The sequence below is a fragment of the Toxoplasma gondii genome, chromosome XI, assembly GCF_000006565.2.
Source record: "Toxoplasma gondii ME49 chromosome XI, whole genome shotgun sequence".
In the NCBI taxonomy this organism is placed as follows: Eukaryota; Apicomplexa; class Conoidasida; order Eucoccidiorida; family Sarcocystidae; genus Toxoplasma; species Toxoplasma gondii.
In genome coordinates, this window is record NC_031479.1 from 5529417 (window position 1) to 5548091 (window position 18675).

The 18675-nt window shown below is 51.0% G+C and overlaps 1 protein-coding gene across 1 annotated transcript in view; it reads left to right on the forward strand.

Moving 5' to 3' along the window:
- TGME49_316730 (Sma protein) overlaps positions 1-18675 on the forward strand; it is a 30324-nt gene that overhangs the window by 7134 nt on the left and 4515 nt on the right. The window contains exons 9-26 of the mRNA XM_018782912.1: positions 409-600; positions 1555-1621; positions 2106-2237; positions 2753-2905; positions 3712-3919; positions 5487-5999; positions 6434-6545; positions 7180-7303; positions 7522-7770; positions 8694-8914; positions 9351-9494; positions 10314-10494; positions 11187-11408; positions 12196-15648; positions 16226-16333; positions 17160-17229; positions 17456-17542; positions 18458-18589. Coding sequence (XP_018635282.1) covers positions 409-600; positions 1555-1621; positions 2106-2237; positions 2753-2905; positions 3712-3919; positions 5487-5999; positions 6434-6545; positions 7180-7303; positions 7522-7770; positions 8694-8914; positions 9351-9494; positions 10314-10494; positions 11187-11408; positions 12196-15648; positions 16226-16333; positions 17160-17229; positions 17456-17542; positions 18458-18589 — 6368 coding nt within the window. The remainder of the gene's footprint in view (positions 1-408; positions 601-1554; positions 1622-2105; positions 2238-2752; positions 2906-3711; positions 3920-5486; positions 6000-6433; positions 6546-7179; positions 7304-7521; positions 7771-8693; positions 8915-9350; positions 9495-10313; positions 10495-11186; positions 11409-12195; positions 15649-16225; positions 16334-17159; positions 17230-17455; positions 17543-18457; positions 18590-18675) is intronic.

The window sequence follows — 18675 nt, forward strand, 5'->3', positions numbered from 1 at the left end:
ACGTTTCGTTTCCCCGACATTCCCTTTTTTTGGAGGCATTCCTTCCGTCAAACAGTCGAGGCGTCCTGCGCAACAGCCTGCTTAAACTTCCTTCACATAGCAACTGTGTTCACATAGGAGCGTTCTGGTCAACTCAGCACTGTCGCCTCACACAAATGTACACATTCTACATGTATACTTGCACAGTTCCGTACGATTTTTTTCCCGCGCATGCCCAAACATCTCTGGTCCCAAGGGACGCGCGCTCTCTTCCTGTCTCTCTCTGTGTAGAGCAATAGGGGGGGTGCGACATGCATGCATGCTTGTCCTTGCGGTTGGCGCCCTCTCTGCATGCATCCGAGGGGAGACCCGGACGCTGCTGCCTCTCTAAGTCTCGGTCCTTCGCTTGTTTTCGCGACTTTTCCTCAGAGGCATAGTGAAGAAACTCACGACAGACCCCAGGAAATTTCAACAGGGAGAACTTGTGGGGAACATTCGCTGCTTCATACGCTCCGTCGGCATTCACGAATACGAAGAAATCCCCAACAGACCTGCCCAGCCTCTCGCGGGCGCCGCTCTCGTCACCCAGTTGAATCTCCGAGAACAATACCTCGTTGTCCGGTGAGTTCGCTCAAACGATTTCTTTATAAAAGAAAACGCATGTCTCTATATATCTGGAACTGCAGGTACATGCTTACAGACACAAGGACACAGTAGATAGGCACACGTATACATATATATATATATATTGGTATACCGACGCATGAATGGAGACGAAGTTTCATAGGCACACACGATAAGATAAGTCTGTATAGAAATGCGTCTATCTATCTATCAATCATTCTATACATATATATGTATATATATATATATATATATATATAAACATTTTTTGGGCATACATCAGTACAGAGAGAAGTTATCACGGATGTTTCAACGCAGTGAACTTTTTGTAAGCCTTCACAGCGATGCGCGGGTCAGGGTGTGTGGGGGTGGAGTAAGTCAGTCTCGGCTTTTCCGTGATGTTTCTTCGTGTGTTCGCGTTTCTTTTGAGTCGTTCATTCGTCTGGATGGGGGAGCAGTTTCTTACCACCGAAGACCGCTCGACATGAATACATAGTAGATAAAGTTTGAGATACAACCCGCGTTGTTTCCGTCCTGTGAGTTGCTTCTCGATCCTCGCATGCGTTTCTCCACTTCAAGTGTCGTGAAGCTTTTCGTTGGTCGGCTTCTGATAGTTGTCGGAAATACGCGGCGAACAACCAAGTAGCACTCGAGGAGAGCTCGGATAAGGCTTATAAAAGGCTTTGGACCAAAGCCGGGGATTTGTGGTGTCTCGAGACCAGTCCAGGATGTCTAGAGCCCAGTTGGCTTTTTAAGGCGAAGAGTCGAGTGCGGTCCGTCTCGGACTTTGTCAAGACCGGGGTTTCTTCCCCGGCGCACAGGTCCGAGGCCGACCCTGCAGTTGAGCTGGGATGAGCGTAGGTTCCCTCTGACCTTTGTCCTCGGCACAAGAAGAAGAGTGATACTTTCTCTCTCTCTTTTCGCTGTTGGCAAATGCCTCGCTCCCCTCAGCCTCTTCAAGTGCGAGCATCTTCCGGCAGCGAACGTCGATTCCTACTCCTCAGATCCGATAGTCAAGGTAGGCGACAACCGTTCGCGCGCAGCGACTCTCGGAAAGTCGGACAACCGCCAACGCCTCACAGCCTACTTGCCCTATCTGCCTCGAAGTCTCGACCAGAAGAAAGCGTCGCTGATACCGGTCTCCTCTTCATTCTTACAGATGCGCTGATGCGTCTTCAACATATCTGGATGCCTACTGTGTGCTACTATGTAGACATCTGTTCAGGCTTAGGTGATTCGACTGTTTAGATGCAGACGTATCGATCAGTCTCTCTATCTCTGTCTATCGATAGATCTAGATTTATCTATGCCTGTCTACCTGCGTCTATCTCTCTCTCTCTATATATATATATATGTATATACATACATATATACATATATATATATATGTATGTGTATGCATGCATGTCGGTATATATATATATATATATATATGTTTAACGGTGAACAAGTGTATTGATACTTGTGTTTGCCTGTGGTACGGTGTTGTTTTGCGTTGGTAGATCAAATGGGACGCGATGGTGAACACGAGCAACAAGCGAGAAAATACTTTGCGGCCGGTGTACAATCAAAATTTTTATTTTCCTGTGAGACTTCTCGACCCGCGCGAGAGATCAAATCCGACGTTGAAGCAGGTAGAAGCCAGAGCAACTGCACCTTCTTTTTTTTCCACTTTTATTCTCTCCAGCTCCACAAAAACATCGCGTGCATCCTGCATTTCTCTTCTCGCAACTCTGCTCTTTGTCCTCGGCTATCGACTGCTCTCCTAGCCTCTTTGACAGTCACATATATATCTACGCATGCATTCATTCGCATATACATATATACATACATACATGCGTATGCGTAAATATATATTTGTATATGCGTATTGGTTTGCAAGTGCACAGTTCTGTGTGCATGTGTGCGTCCGCATGTCGATTCAAGTTGTTCATAGGCCTGCATGTACTGGCATAGACTTCGTCAACGTGTCTGCATATATACATATATATATATATATACATATACATACATATATATATATATATATATATATATATGGATAGGTAGATATTTGTACGTGTGCTTCGCATATATATATATATATATATATATATCTACATGAGAAGGTGCAAATGTAGAGTTCTGTGCGCGCTCGGTCTGTTCGCAGACGGCGCTGCCGCTGGACTTGTACACGAAAGGCCCAATCTCCTTCGAGGTATGGGATAACGACGAGCTGACTTCGGACTTTCTTGGTGGCGCGGAAGTTCACTTGAACGCCGTCTGGCGAGAAGGCCAGTGGGAAGAGAGATGCCTCGCCGAGGTAGGAAAGAAAAGGCGACGCGCTTCAAGCTCGAGAAAGCCTCCTCTAGTCCCCACAACGCGCGCTGGTACATGCACACTCTCCTGTACGAGAGACATATATATATATATATATGTATATGTTTATATATGTATATGTATATGAGTCTGCGACCCTGTTGACGCAGCAGATAAACACAACTGTAGATTCCGAAGGGTATGTGTATACGCGCGGTGATCAGATGCCATCGATAGACTTGCGGTCGATGTTTGCGTTTTTCTCTGTCTTTGGAAGGCGGCAGTTGATAAAGGATTCGGTCGCAGTTGTTCTCGTTGGCAGACAGTTCACAGCGGAGAGATGCGACGGCTTATATTTGTGTGTGTCTACGGAGCTGGAGGCACACAGAGATATCGCTGTCGACGCAGCCATGCAGATACACATTTGGCGTTACTTGAGCATGCATATGCACTTGCAGATATGAGGGCATGAAGCGACAGTGTCGGTAAACGCTTGTGGTCAGAGATAGAAGGTTCCAGACAAGCAGAACTTGAGACCTTCTAGGCGGCGGTAGTCTTTCTCTGATCAAAAACCGCGCGCCTTTCCTTGAATAACTTGCAGAAGAACGAGACGTCCAGCCTTCGGTTTATTGGCTTTTCCATTTCTCGCTTTCCCACTGCAGGTGCTTTCCAGGCGTCGCTGCTGTTCCCTGTTGGCTCGTGGTAACTTCTCGCCTGATCCTGTCTCCATTATTCATGTCTTCTTGACTGTGTTCTTGACTGCCTTCTTGACTATGTTCTTGACTGTCTCCTTGACTGTCTCTGCTCCAGGGCATGGGCCAGGAAGACGACAAGACGCGCCTGCCAGATGGGCGACCGGCGGAGTTCGCGACGAAGCGTCACGAGGGTGAGGACGACGACGACGAAGAAGAAGAAGATGACGAAGACAGAGAAGAGCCTCTCATAAGCAGCAGTGCGCAACGCGCGACTGTGCCCTACGAATGGCCGTACCGAACTCTCGTCCTCAGGAAAATCCTCGGTGAGTTCATCGTCTTTGTGTCTCTCTGCGTCTCCCTCCTGGGCTTCATATGTAAGTATAGTTTCATGCATAAATGCGTATATCCACCTATCGAAGTATCCGTCTAGGCCTTCATGTACCGGTCCATCGATCTTTCTATCTACCTATGTGTATCTGCATATATATATATATATATATATATATATATGCATATATATAGGTATGCCCTTGTCTCTCTCTCTCTATATATATATATGTCTTTGGATGCATGTTTTTTGGTTGGCGAGGGTCTTTCTTTATGCATGTGTGTATGCATATCTGTTCGTGGGCAAGTATGCTGCTGTAGAAGTGGAGGTCGTGGACGCATCATCCGCGTCGAGACTGTTTCTTCTTTCGAGTTTTTTTGTGGGAAGTAAGGGCGTACTCAGTCTCGGCATTCGCAAGTTTACTCTACTCTGGAAGACTCGTCATACGTCGCTTGTCAGGAGGTCTGTCGTTTTCTGTGAGTATGAGGATCGAGACAAGAGAGTCGAGTTGCCCGGGAAGTGCCAATACGTAGAAGACTCCAATCGGGGACCGCCCATCGCTCGGCGGCTGCCGGCGTAGCGTGCAGTCTGAAACGCTGGCTGTTGTATGAGTCTCACCCTGGAGGCGTTCCTCAGTCACCTTTGTTTTCGAAGCTTTTTCTTTCTGCTCTCAAACCGAGACAGCGCGCATGCATGTGACAGCACCTGCCAGGCTGACAACCTGGCGCGTCTTCACTGAGTTGAAAACACAGGGCTGGTGTGTGTCAGGCTCTGCATAGTTCTGGAGTGGATCTTTGCATGCAGAGTCACCGTTTACGCACACACACATTCAAAATTAATTCTCGTTCACATCGATCTGTACGAATCTGCCCCATCAAACGTTGATCTCTGTGTCCATGTTTATTCGCGCTGGAGTTGTTCGCAAACAGCTCGACATGCGCGTTTCGAGCCTTCTGTGAATCTCTGCGTAAACGTTCAGTTCGATCTGAATTCATCGGCACATTCTCACCCATAGTCACGACGCATAAACAGTCACGTATACATGCTCCTGCTCTCTTCAATAATTTGCTCCCCATGTCTGGATCCGCCCATATATCTATATATCTATCTATCTATATATATATATATATATATATATATATATAGATAGATAGATAGATAGATAGATATAGATATGTATGTATATGTTTATACCTATATGCACGTATCTCTCTCTATATATATACATATATATATATATATATATATATATATATGTACACATGCATATGTTTATAATATGTATTTATATCTGTATATGTATATCAGTATTTATGGGAGAGACAGTCGAGTGGTGCCGATTTGTTTGACGGTTGTCAGTGTGTGGTGGTGTCAGACGTTCGAGGGAAACAGGTAGATTTGTCGTTTCTGCCTGTCGATTGTTTCTCTCGTGTACGTTCTGTTTGCTGTTGTTTCGTGCATTTGTCGCGTGTGTCTGACGCGTCTCTTTGCGTTTCACCGGTCGGGGTTCGTTCGCTGCTGTCTTCGTGGACGCTGGATCGCTCGTCGGTTTTTCTGTCCAGAGCTGAAGGGATCGGCGCTTCCGCCGTCGCAGCAAGGAAAGAGCACACTGTGGTTCGAGATGTTTTTCATTCCGCCGATGCCCGACAACGTGGAACTTCCAGATCCGCCGCAGGTCCAGAGCAGCAACGACATCTGGTCGCAAGTGACAAAGAAGTGGAACTCGGACTTCTCGAAATATCAGAAAATGTACTCAGAGTGGTTTCCCGACGCGCCCACAGATCGCCGCTTCCTGTGCACCGCCGAACATGTCCAGACGAGAAGTACCTTCCCTCTCCCCAGCTTCCTCGCTCCAATTGCAGTCCCCAGTCAGATTTCGCCGGAGGGGGAACTTCTGCACTGGATCAACAGCATCACATTTCTCTCGCCGCCGAAGCAAATGCGTGACGGCCGCATCGCCTCTTGGCAGGTTCCCTCCAGCATCCTCATCACCCGGAAGGGTGGTGCGAACGACCATGCCATTCTCCTCTGCAGCTGCTTGCTTGGACTCGACTACGACGCTTACGTTTGCAAAGGCAGGTCCCCACACTGCTGTGCTCGCAGACAGATGACTGCGCTTGCACCTCTCGTTGACGCGACAACTTGACAGGGCATTCGACGGACGCGATCGGCGACCTGCGATGGATGATACAGGAGTTTTCAGACACAAACAAATGATGTACATAGCGGTTTTCCTATACATACACACAGATGAACATATATACATATATTTATATACATGTATACATATATTTATATATATATATATATATAAATCATATATACATATTTATATATATATATATATATATATATATATATATATATGTTTGTGTGTGAGGATGTCTGTATGTGTATTTGAGGTGCATAGAAAGAGACCGTTGCGTTGTTTGAGCCAAGGAGACGCAAGGCTGCATGGCGAGTTGGTTGTCTTGTTTACTTGGCTTTCGCGACCTTGTCTCTTCTGCAGGCACCACGAACGACGGACAGGACGAACATGTTTGGGTCATGACGCGCCATGCCGGTGGCTGGGTGATGATGTGGGAAGTGACGACGAAGAAGAGATACAGTCTGCCTTTCAGGTATTCAAAAGAAACGCAGGACTCTCGAACGAGAGAGACTCCCCTCAATTCGCAGCCGAACGCCTCGCCCGCTGACATGTTCACCCCCAAAGTCTTGTCCCAAAGTCTTGTTCCAAAGTCTTGTTCTTGCCGGTGTTCATTTGCGGCACCTTTCTTCTCCTCTTACCAGTCGTTTTTAGCTCTGCCGCTTTTTCACTTCCGAGTCCTGCCCTGCTCTCTTCACTCTGGAGGCGTCCGTTTTGCGGACTCTGTTCGACCCTGACCTTCACCCCGCAGTCCCCACAGTCTCGCCGATGTCAGTCTTTCTTTTCAGTCGTGTGAACAAACGCACGCATACCTTCAATCGAGAAGCCGTCTGTGTTCCTACGAATGGACACACAAATCACACTCATCTACACTCATCTATACATATATATATATATATATATTTATATATATATATATATATATAATCAAACACGCACACGTACATATGTATATATATATATATATATATATATATATATATTTGTGTGTATGTGTGTGTCTACTGTCCATGTGAATGTGTCTTTGGCGAAGGTCCATGCATTTTCGCGAGTTTGGTGTTTCATTTTTGTCGCCTGGCTTCGCCGTTTTGTGACTGAATTTGGTGCAGGTGGGGGTACCCCCCTGGCGGGCCGCCCAAAGGCTTCGCAGCGGCACTCGAGCATCAGCAGAACGAGAACGCAGAAAAATACTGGGAAGGCCTCTACTTGCAGGAGTGGTATCAATGGTCAATGGTCAGTCTTTTCTTTGTCTGCCTTCTTCTCTCTTCTTCTGTTCGCACTCTCCTGCTGTCGCTTCTCTTCCGCCGTCTTCTTCTCTCTTCGCCCCCTCGCCCCCGTGTGCGTTTCGCTCTTCGTCTTTTCGCGCTCCGCTGGCCTCGTTTTCTTCGCGTTTCGCGGCCTCCGTTCACCGCGTTCCTCAGCGCTTTTCCGTGCTTCTCTGACCTCCGCAGCAACAGGCGCAGCTGGCGCATGCAGAGGCCGTCGCGGTTGCAAACGCTGTGCCCGACGTGGAGCTTTACGGAGACCAAGTGGTGGCGGACGAGCTCGTCGATCCCGAGGTCCTTCTCGACGAAGAGGCGCAGAACATCGACCCAGAAGCTCAGCGGACGACGGGAGCGGTCAAGCAGAAGATCGACAAAGACAAGATGATGAAACTTCTGCGGTCGCAAATCGAGCACCTGCCCATCACGCCTGTCAAGGTGTGCGAACACAGCACAGCGCTCTCCACCCGTGCATGCAAGGCATCGGTCGAAGGCGCTCCAGACACAGAATCCAGTGCATGCCGTCTCCTGACGACGTAGAGAGTCGAACCTCAGTGACGGGACTCGAGGAGGCGCGCAAAAAACCAACTTGGGCTCCTGCACACACTTTAGGAGACATCCAGCGGACAACACAAGCCAACAAATGAAAGTGCATGCATGAAGCGTCCGGAGTCTTTCTCTCGCACCCTCACACACCAATACAATCCTAGACGCCCACGTCTCCCTATATATACATATATATATATATATATTTATATATATTTATATGTATATATTTATATATATATGTATATATTTATATATAGATATGTATATATATATATATATTTATATGTATATTTATATGTATATATATGTGCAACAATATGGCTACGCATCCGCATGTCTCGGTATCGATATGTGTGCCTGTGTCTGTGTAAATGTGCGTGTTTATTTGTGACTGAGGGGGCCAAGGTGTGTGTGCCTTGGGCGAATGGTGAAGAGGATGCAGGGAGGATTCATGAGTAGTTTCTTGTTTCTTCATTGTTTTTTTCATAGCAAGCGAAAGTGTATCGTTATTCCATTTTAAGATGACGCGTTTGTAAACTCACGCATACCTGTGAATTCATAGATCGTATACACGTCCTACAGAGTTCCTGCCGTGGTGCCTTCTTCCTTAGATGTTGGTCACAGACATCGTCTGCTCACTCAAAACACCCTATGTATCTATATCTATCTATATCTATATCTATGTCTATGTCTATATATATATATATATGTATATATGTATATATATATATATGTATATATGCCTGTATGTGCATATAAGAGAGTAAATGCTTCAGGGAGAGGCGCGTAATTGGTATTTTTTATTTTTGTAGACGTTGACAGATCCGAACAAGACGCTGAGCTACCTGCCGTACTCGTCGGTGGAAGTGGTGTTCAACAACTTCCAGTTGTGGGGGAATTTGCAGAACCATCACCCTGCATGCATCACCTACGACATGGAAGACGAATGGAAATGGCGGCCGCTGCTCATGGAGCCTGCGGACCCAATCGATTCCGACGTACTTCTCGCGCCTCCGATTCGAGACAAGAAATGGTAGGCAGGCCAAAAAAGTCCTCGGACCATCGCAGCGGATTGGCCTACTCACAACGCGAGACCTTCCACGCCGAAAAACACCGTCTGGCTCAACGAATCTCCCTCAAAATATCTACCTATATATATATGTATATATATATGCATGTTTGTACTATATATGCATGTTTGTCTGCATGTATGTGGACATCTGCCCGTGTAGTTTCGTTTTCGACTGCTGGCGCTCGATTCATGTTGGCCAGAAGGTTCCAGCTTCAGAAGGTTTGTCACTGGCGATCCACGACATGCGTCGAAAGAGTGAAACCAGCAGAGAGACACACAGACCGACAGACAGATGTGCATGTCTTGCGAACGCTCTCGATACAGAGCTGGTCGATTCGGTAGCATCCGACATCCGAGTTTTGTGGATGGGTCTGTTTTTCGGCATTTTCCCTTGCAGTCAGTTGTTGGCAGAAGACTTAGCTAGCAGCGTATTGGAGCACATTCGCCTCCACAGGATGAAGAAAGGCCTGGAGGTCTTTTTCGAGCACCGCGAAGATCTTCTCTTTCGTCTCACGTTTTACTTGGATCTTCTCGAGTACCGGTCAGTGGAGATACTCTCTCGTTTCCTTCGCGTCCGCGCGTTGTCCTGCGGTCCGTGGTTCTCTCTGCTTGCCGTGACGACTCGCCTTGGCTTCGGCGAACGTTTCAACGACGCGTGCATGCAATCGAGACGTTGAAGACACAAGCGCTGGATGGCCTTCAAAACAAACTGTCAACGAAAGCGGCCTCGAAAGAGACTGACCTGTGAAACTCTGTGTCCTCTTCTACATGCATGCAGCGCGCTATCCGAGACTGTGCTTGTTGCGTGGACATCTTTCCAGCGCGTTCCCGTCCTTGAGCAGGCTGGCATTCTGTGTATTTCTGCCGGGGATGCTTCCGAGGCTGCACCCGCGTTCTCACCTTCCTCTTTTCCAGATTAAATTCTTCTTTACGTAAAATACGCGCTGTGCAGAGTTCCAAGGAGGGATGACAAACTCGCGAATGTTTTCACTGATGGGGTGCAAGAACGGGGATGTCCTGTCGGTGTCCAGTGCGCCTCTTGTGTTTCTCTAGCAGTGCGCGTCCTCATTTCTGGTTGTTCTCGCCGACGTTAGATTTGCTTCCCTTTCTCTCCTTCCTTCATTGGTCTCCGTACCGTCTTCCTCTCCATTCTGTATCTCCTTGTCTCCTGGTCTCTCTGGGATCCGCCTCTTTCTCTCGCGCTTTTTGCTCCCCCCGCCTTCTTCGTCTCTCTGCCTCTCCTCGCACCGGCATTTCCCCTGTAGCTGTGCACTGCACGCACTGTATGCACTGCATGCACTGTATGCAATGCATGCACTGTATGCACTGCATGCATATGTTTTCTTTGTGTTGTCTTCAGCATGCATTTGGACGACCTTCACAAGCCAGATCCTGGCCCGAACCACATGGGGTGGAGCAGCTTCCCAGACGAGTGCGAAAATGCGGAGACTCTGCAAGAGACGGACTGTCAGTTTTACCAAACAATTAGTCAACAAACGACGCTGACATCGGAGGAGAAGGCCATGCCCGGAACGCAAGAGGCGAGTTGACTCGTGCATGCAGTCTGCGCGTCTTTGTTCACGGCTTCTCGGTGTTGTTTGCCCGTCTCGTGGACCGGAGCCTTTCGAGAAAAAACGTCCATGCACCCCTCTTCAGAAAGCCGTTGCGAGAGATAGTCCTCTTCCCTCTCCAAGTGAAAAGTAGAAGCGAAGAACGACTCCAAAGTCTGTGATGTCGCAGCTTAAAGACGTTCGGAGCGTACGCACAGATCGTGCCTCCGGTGCTCTGTCGCCGGCTGCGGCGAATGACGCTCTGACTGGCGTCCTTCTAGACACTGATGAACTTCGAAAAGTCGCTTGTGGGTTTCTCCGTTCTTCCAGTCGAGTCGCTTGGCACAAGTGTGTCTTTCTTCTTGTTCCTCTCCGAATCCGGTCTTTCTATCTCTTCTGCCTTCCTTCGATCAGTTTCCTCTACGTTTGTGGTCTCCCTATCTCCATGTCTCTCTCTTCTGTGTCCCTGTCGCTTTCTCTATCTCTCAGACCGTCTCTCTTCATATATCGCTTCCCTTCTATCTCTGTCGATCTCTTCTCTCTTTCTCTTAATCTCTTTCCCTCTCTTGGCCTCTCTTCCTCTCTTTTCTTCTCTCCTTCTCGCTCCCTTTCTGTCTCCGTTTCTCTCTGGGACCGCTCTTCGTTTGGCTCATCGGTGGCGAGTCTCTTCTTCGCGTTTGCAGGCGCTGCACATGTACGCAGAGTATGGCGGCGACGCGTACTGCATGTTTGCGAACGTTCCACCGCCAGGGGGATTCTTTGACCCCTTCGCCGCGGGAGAAACGTCTGGACAAGGTTTCCAGGAGGCGCAAGCAGCGAATGGCTGGTCTGTGCAGTTTGTCCGTCACCAAAAGCCCCCAGCGCCTGAGCTGGCCATGAATCCAGTCGAAGCGTACGAGCAACAGGTGCGAAAAAAGTTGTGTAACTTCATGCGCTGCTCTTCCTCCCGCAGAGCGGTGCAATGAAAGCTGTGACGACTCATGCAAACTCGCACAGTCTCCCTGTGAAAAGAATCGAGGAGAAAGGCTGTGGGCAGAGATGTGCATGCATGCATGTGGTGGAGGTCCCTCTCTGCTTTCACCCGCATCTGTGCGGCTTTGTGAATGTCGATGTCTGTGTCTCGTTCCACGGAGCGCCAGAGAGAGACAGAAGAAACAGGGTCATGCAGACCTGAGATCCGTTCAGGAGCCTTCGCTGCAGAGTGAGACGAGGAGCCTGCGTCAGGTTAAAATAAAGGCTATGAGGTCGCTTCGCAGGTCTCCGTTCTGAATCGGTTTTTTGCGAGCTCGCCTCGTCACTAAACTGATTGTGGAAGAGACCAGAGAACGCCTTTCGGGGCGAGGCTGGTGGTGGCGTGGACGCTCCTCAGGCGCCGCGACGGAGACCGGTTTCTGGCTTTGTTTTACGTGCATGCAACCGCAAGACGACGCCTCCTCGAGGTCTCGTCTCTCTTTCTTCAGAAACGTAAAAGACTGACAAAAAACTCGGCGAAATACTTTACGAAAGAGCGTCGCGTTTTGCCTCTTGCGAGGCCGACCCGGCGTTGCCATGGGGACCTGCCGGATCCTCGATGCGGCCGCGGCTCGTTCGTCGCAGCGAGCTTTCTCAGACCCTGTGTGCGCCACAGAGACGCCGGCTGTCGGCGTTGCGAGTGGAAATGAAGCGTCTTTGCTGCTTTTGCTTCTTCTGCAGATACGCTACCAAGACAAAATGGCCAAGCTGGAACAGAAGGCAGAGGCGAAACTAGTCAAGTCCTACGAGAAGAAGGGAGGCGCAAAACGAGACTACTACGCTCCTGCTGGAGTTCAGTTCTCAGCGACGCAGCGTCACCTCGCTGCTCCACCTTCGCCTCGATCCCCCACTGCCGTCTCGCCATCGGCTCTCGGCGGTGCGCAGACAACCAGCTTTCCTGCTCTCCACGGGTCTTGCCAATCTTCGTCTTCCTCTTCTTCCTTGTCGTCGTCTTCTTCCTCTTCTTCCTCTTCTTCCTTGTCGTCGTCTTCTTCCTCTTCTTGGCCTTCTCACTCCCAGTCTGCGTCTTCTACTTACGCGCCTTCTTCGTCTTCCTCTGGTTTCTCTGCTTCTTCTCCTTCGCAGCTTCCGTCTGGCGCTGGTGCTCGGCGCAGCGTTTCGTTTCGTGAGGGAACGAAGGAGCCTTCGTCGCCGGTGCCGAGGCGGCAGGCCTTGTTAAGGCGTCTGTCTGTGCGACTGCGAGAAGCCATTGAGGCAGGCGAGAATTTGTTGCAGGGCGCGGAGGCCGCAGCGAGAGAGGAGGGTACAGACGAAGGACGCGTTCCAGCGAGCGAGAGAGCGAACGGCAGGCGGCTCTCTCCTCAGGTGCCACCGAGCAGGCCGGTCGCGGAGGAGATTTGCCCGCGAGTCGACGGTCTAGCTGTGACAGCGGAGAGCTTGCTCACGCGACACCGCTCTCTGCTGGAGCCATCACAAGGAGCGACAGACACGAACGCTCAGGCCGGAGAAGCCGGAACGAACAGACTGAAGGACCTGCGTCCGTCCGATTCCTCAGCTGCGTCTTGTGCGTCGCCTCGCAACTTGGCTTTTTCCTCTTCTGACAATTTGTCTTGTGCGTCGTCTCGTCGCTCCTCGGGGACTTCGGCGTCGGTCTCCGAGCAGCGTTCTCCCCTTGTGCTGGGTGGACGTTCTTCTGCAGAGAAACCGTTTTCGGTGAACGCGAGCGCCGTCACTTTCGCGGCTCTCTTGCGGCGCATGTCTCAGACATGTCGCAGCCTCGAGGCGCAGGTGAAGGCCGAGCTCGGAGGCGGGAACGAAGGCGGCGGCTGCCAGAACGAAGCAAGAGAGCGGACCGCCGGAGATAGAGGAGAGAACTCCAGAGAGACGAGTGACAGGGACGGAGAGTCGGCCGAACATTGTGGCCAGCAGCCTCCTCAAGGGACAGGCGACGCGTGCAGAGAACAAAGGAAAGAGGACAGGAGCGAGCTGAAGGGGAAGAGGGAAACGCAAAAGAAGATGAAGAACGGCGAAGAACACTGTCGTGACGTCGATCTCCTTTCTTCTGTTCAGCACCCGGGAGAAGCAGAGGTGGTGACGCTTCGACCAGTGACCTCCGGAGGAGTTGAAACGCGGCGGAATTTCTCTTTGGCAGACGACGCGGGTGAGAAGAAACTTCGCGACCAGAAACTGAGGTACAAAGAAGCCATGCGCCGAAGAGTGTACGAAAGACTCGAGGCTGTCGCTGGAGAGCGGTCGCAGCGAGCAGCTGAGGAGGCGCGGCGCGAAGGCCTTTTGCTTCTCAAAGAAGCAGAGGAAGAAGGCAGACGAATCGCCGAGGCGCGCGACGCTTGCAAGGCGCCAGTCGCTGGCGACCTCCTTCGGGGACTTCCCGCGTCGCTGGAGCCTGGAGACAGAGAGACCCAAGCTGAGACACGAAAGGAGACAGAGACGGGGACAGCATCGGGTGGCGATGGGGGAGAAGAAGACAGAGAAAAGGCAGACACTGAGGCAGGGACTCGAGAAGAAGACTCAGGGTATTCCTCGCCGTCGCAAGTGTCTGAGGCGTATTTGTCCGTCTGGTCTGGCAGCGACAGCGACGACGACGGTTGGGTGAGTCCGTTGCTGGCAAGAGAGAACAGAGAGAAACACAAAACGTCGGAGCTGCGGCGAACGCGAGGCGGCGTCTCGCGGCTGAGTGGTGAATCTGAGGAGAGTTGCGGGTCCACAGACCGAGACGAGCGCGAGGAACGCAGCGACGCCAAAGTCATGTCGCACTCGCCGTCGTTCAAAAGCGTCGCGAGCCGCAGGCGCCTGCTCGCTGGCTTGGCGCGTGGAACGCTCCGAGGAGAACTTCCGGAAGATGGACAGCAAACGGGAGACATCCGAGCGCCTCTCCAGACAGATGCGTTGTCTCCTTCAGTTCTGCTCCACGAGGAAGACGACCTGGAGAAAGAAGAAAGAGAAGAGGGAGGGGCAAACGAAGAAAACGGAAGAGACAAAGAAGAAAAGGGAGATGAAGGAAAACAGGAGGCAGGAGACGTAGTTCGGTCTGCAGATCCGAAGTCTGCTCGATTGTCAGATCAGGACGCGAAGAAGGGAGACCTGAGCGAGAAGACAGCACAGAGGGAGACTGCGAACCTTTCCGTGACTCCGAGTTCCTCTTCGAGCGAGGACAGCGCCTCGAGTGAGACAGAGACGCTGGCAGGATCTCTGCCGCCCAGCGACGTCGAAGGCGATCCGTTTGATCCTCGCAGTCGGAGTTTCGTCTGGGGCTCCTCAGAGAGCGAAGCAAGTGAAGCAGGTGGACTGGAGTGCAGCGAGGGTGACAAGCAGGCGGTGCGTCCGCGGCCTTCCGAGCCATGGCAGGTGTATGTGCAGCCGAGTTTCTCTCACCTTCTCTTTCCGCGCGTGGAGTTGCAGGAAAGGCGAAGGCTGCGAAAGGAAAAGAAGCGGCAACGGGCGGAGGTGAGAGAGGCGGAGGTCGCCGGACTTCTCGCAGAGACGTTTGATCCAGATCCGGAGAAGGTCGAAGAAACGCGAGAGAAGAGAAGCGAGGCGCGAGAGAATTGCGCGGAAGCGGGGGCTGGCAAAACAGCGTGTGACAGCCGGAACCAGAGAGACAAGCAGATGTCCTCGGCCGTCCGAGTCGACATCGAGAAGCTGCTTGCACGCGCAACGAAAAGAAAGTTTTCAGCGACCGCAGCTGGCCCTTCGTCGCGGGAGACCGAACTCAGCGACGCGAAGGCCATGTCGCCAACCGTCCCCGGCGATGCGCCTTCGCCTGGGTCAAACAAGGAAGCAGCAAGAGGAGCAAGAGGAGACAGAGGAGACAGAGAAGGAGGAACGCGCGGAGACAAGAGGAAGAACGCAGCAACAGAAGAGAAATCGGAAGGGTCTTGTCCTCTGCCCTTGGCTTCTCCCGCGGCCGCCTCTGCACGCATGCGCGAGGTGTACAGACGCTGCCGAGAGAAGGCGAGTAAATCGGAGTGTCGCGTTTCCTCTCTTCCTTCGCCGTCTCCTCTTTCGGGAAAGAAAAAAGAGGGGGAGACTTCCTCACAGACAGGGCACGCGCTGAAGTTCGCAGAGGAGAGGAAACATGCCATGATTTACACCCTCGATTACGACGACATGCCTCGAAAAACCATCCAGGGTGCATGGGGGGCTCCGACCTCGGTGAGAAATCGGATTCGAAAAGGCGTCTCTTCTCAGGAGAGACCTGGGCGAGTCTCCCAGAGAAGAACCTCAAGCCGCCGTGGCGAGGACCACAGGGAGCAGACGCTCCAGAGATAGAGAGAGAACTCGTAGAGACAGAAGAAGACAGCCGAAAGAGAGAGAAGTAACGCAATGAAGGAAACAACGCACAGAACGAAATGCTGCCCGGAAGAAATTTACGCAAAAGGAGCAGGAGAAATCGCAGAGAGAGAACGACGTACCAGAGATGCGGGGAGAAATAAAAAAACACAGAGAAAGAGAAAACGCAGAGAAGAGAGGTGGAAAGGACTAGCAGATCGAGAAAGAGAAAGTGCAAAGAACGCAGAGAGAGAGAGAAGGTTTCTGCCTTTCCTGTCTGCTTCACAGGGAGCGCTGAGTATCATTTGTGCGTTTTATTTTAGGTTCGCTGGCTTTCGAGGAGGCCAATGCGAACGCGCAGGCAGAGACTTCGTTTCTGTGCTTTTTCCACGTCCAGTCAATTCTTTTTCTCTCGCTTACTCCTTGTTGCTGTGATTCGCTTTCTGGCTCTCTACTGCAGCTACGACCTACAGCGGCGGAGATGAATTTGAAAGCTCCCGAAGGCATGCACTGGGACCCGCTGTCGCAGACCTACCAATACACGTACCGGAATCCGTACGAAGACGAGGTGAGAGAAAGCGAGAGTAATTGCGAGTCCGCGTTGTGGTCTGCATGCAGCCTAAGGAGCCGAGGAGGTGCAGACCTCAAAAGGACTCCAGGATGTCCGTTTCGAATTCCATCCTGTGTGATTTGTGCGCCAACGATGGAGAGAGCCAAAGAACGCGCTTCAGAGGAACTGGGGGGATTAGACCACAGGTGATCCCGGGGGGCTTCGCATGTTCTTTGCGTTGACTTGTTTTGCTGGCTTTTCAATGGCGAATACAAGATTTCTTTTCATCTTGGATGTTTCCGGCATGAGGGAGAAAGGTAGGGACCGAGCGCTCGAGTTCTTACACGCATCGGGCAGAATATCGAGAAATCAGCAGTATGAGAATTGTGTGAGCAAGAAGGTGAACTCCGTGGTTCGAACCGAGTTTGTCATGTTTCTCTCAAGATGTACATAGGAACATTCCTTTTTCTTTCCACTGCTTCTACATGTTGCTAAGAGTTCGAACAAACGTTAACTGGTGAAACTTAGAAAACGCGTTCCAGACGGAATCGGACCTTCGTCGTCAAGGCGACGCACAGAGATTCGGAGAAGGATCGAAAAGAGAACTGTTCAGGTCACAAGGCCCCACAGACACCGAAGACGCGAACTTCCGGGTGTAGGGGAACAGAATGCCTGCAACCAAGACAGAGTGTCAGCAGTCACCGACAGTCTTGCTTTTTTACTCGAGACAAAGAGAGTGCATGCAATGGGGGCAAATGCAGTAAACCAACGTGGAAGCGTCTCGATAGTTGGTGAGGAACGGAGTGCATGCAGAGCGCTTTTCTGCGTTCGCTTTCTTCCGCAGGCTTTCGGGGACCAGGCGAAAGGCGCAGTCCAACAGACAGGCGAAGTCGCTCAAGCGGAGTTGAATGCCGGTGAGTGTGTGCGGATTTCCTCTGGGCAGAGAGAAAATTAAGGTGACGGAGGGAAACGTAAGGCAGGCAGAACGGAGTCCTTGGAAGAGAGGTGGAAAGCGAGAGCGAAATGTCGCAGGACACCGCGGAGAGGAGAGAGACGGCAGCAGAGACGAAGAACGAGGAAAGGAGGAAAGAGAGAGACGAAAGAGTCATGCGCGCCTTCCACTTGCTCTTTGTCTTGCAGGTCGCCTAGCCGATTATCGCATCGGGAAGGGAGCGTATCGAGTGAACCAGCAAACAGGCGAACGCGACTATATCGATGGGCCTCAGCGTAGGAATTCCACTTCCTGGAAAACGCTCTTTCTTTTCTGCGCCTTCTCACTTCTCACCAAACTCGTGCATTTTTTTCTCTCGCAGCCGCGTTTGTCCGAGCCACTTGTCCTCTCCGTTTTCCTCCAGTGCGGATGTCGCTCTGTCGCCCTTCCACTTCCACTGCCGGTCTTTTTTCGCCGCCGTTCTCTTCGGAAACATCCAGTCCCCAAACCCCAAACTGTGCCCGTGTTTAAGTCCACGTTCTCCTGCTACATATATATACATATATATACACATATCTTTATATTTATTTTTATTTATTTTTATTTTTATTTATATTTATTTTTATTTATTTATATTTATTTCCTCGTAGAAACTTCGAGAAGGCGTGCCTGTTTGTCGGTTTCGCGACGTGATCGTTGGTCATCCGGGTGTCCTAACGTCCTTTTTTTTTCGTTTTCCACGCGTCTTTTCTCGCGTCTTCTGACGCAGTCTCGCAGTATTCACACCTGTGTCTTTTGACGACGAGCGGATGTGCCTTGCGGAAGAGCGTCTCGAGTCCATTCCAGGCCTGGGGCTCTCAAAAACGCAAAACCGAGGCATGATGCCCACCCAGTGCGGTCTGTAGTTTCAGCTCTGGACTGTGTGCGGGTCTCCCGTGGCTCGTCCTGTGGCTGAAAAGCCTTCGTCGAGGCCTCTTGCAGAAGCCAGGATCGATCCTCAAACCTTGGAGAGGACTGCAAACGAGCGGCTGAACGTCAGTTAGTCGTGTGACGTCTAGCCAGCAGCCGCTTGTGAAGCGAAGAATTCGATTCACTGTGACGGGATGTCGACGGAGAGCAGCTGCACGAGTGTGTTGCCTCTCCAGCCGCAAGAACGCAGGTCTTCCTGGGAGTTCACTCAGTTCTCTGTCTGAGCCTGTTGGTGTCTGCAGGAGACCTGTATGGACAGTACGGCGCAATGGATCACATCGACAAGAAAAAAGACAGACAACCTCAGGGGTCGCGGCCGGAAGGATGGGATGTCGGTCACGCCAAAGCTGTCTACGAGCAGGGAGTCCCGGCAGGTAAAACATTTTCTTTTCACTGCTTGCAACTCACAGCCCACGGAGCGTTTTTTCATTCCACGACGAGCCTCGAGTGCACTGTTTTC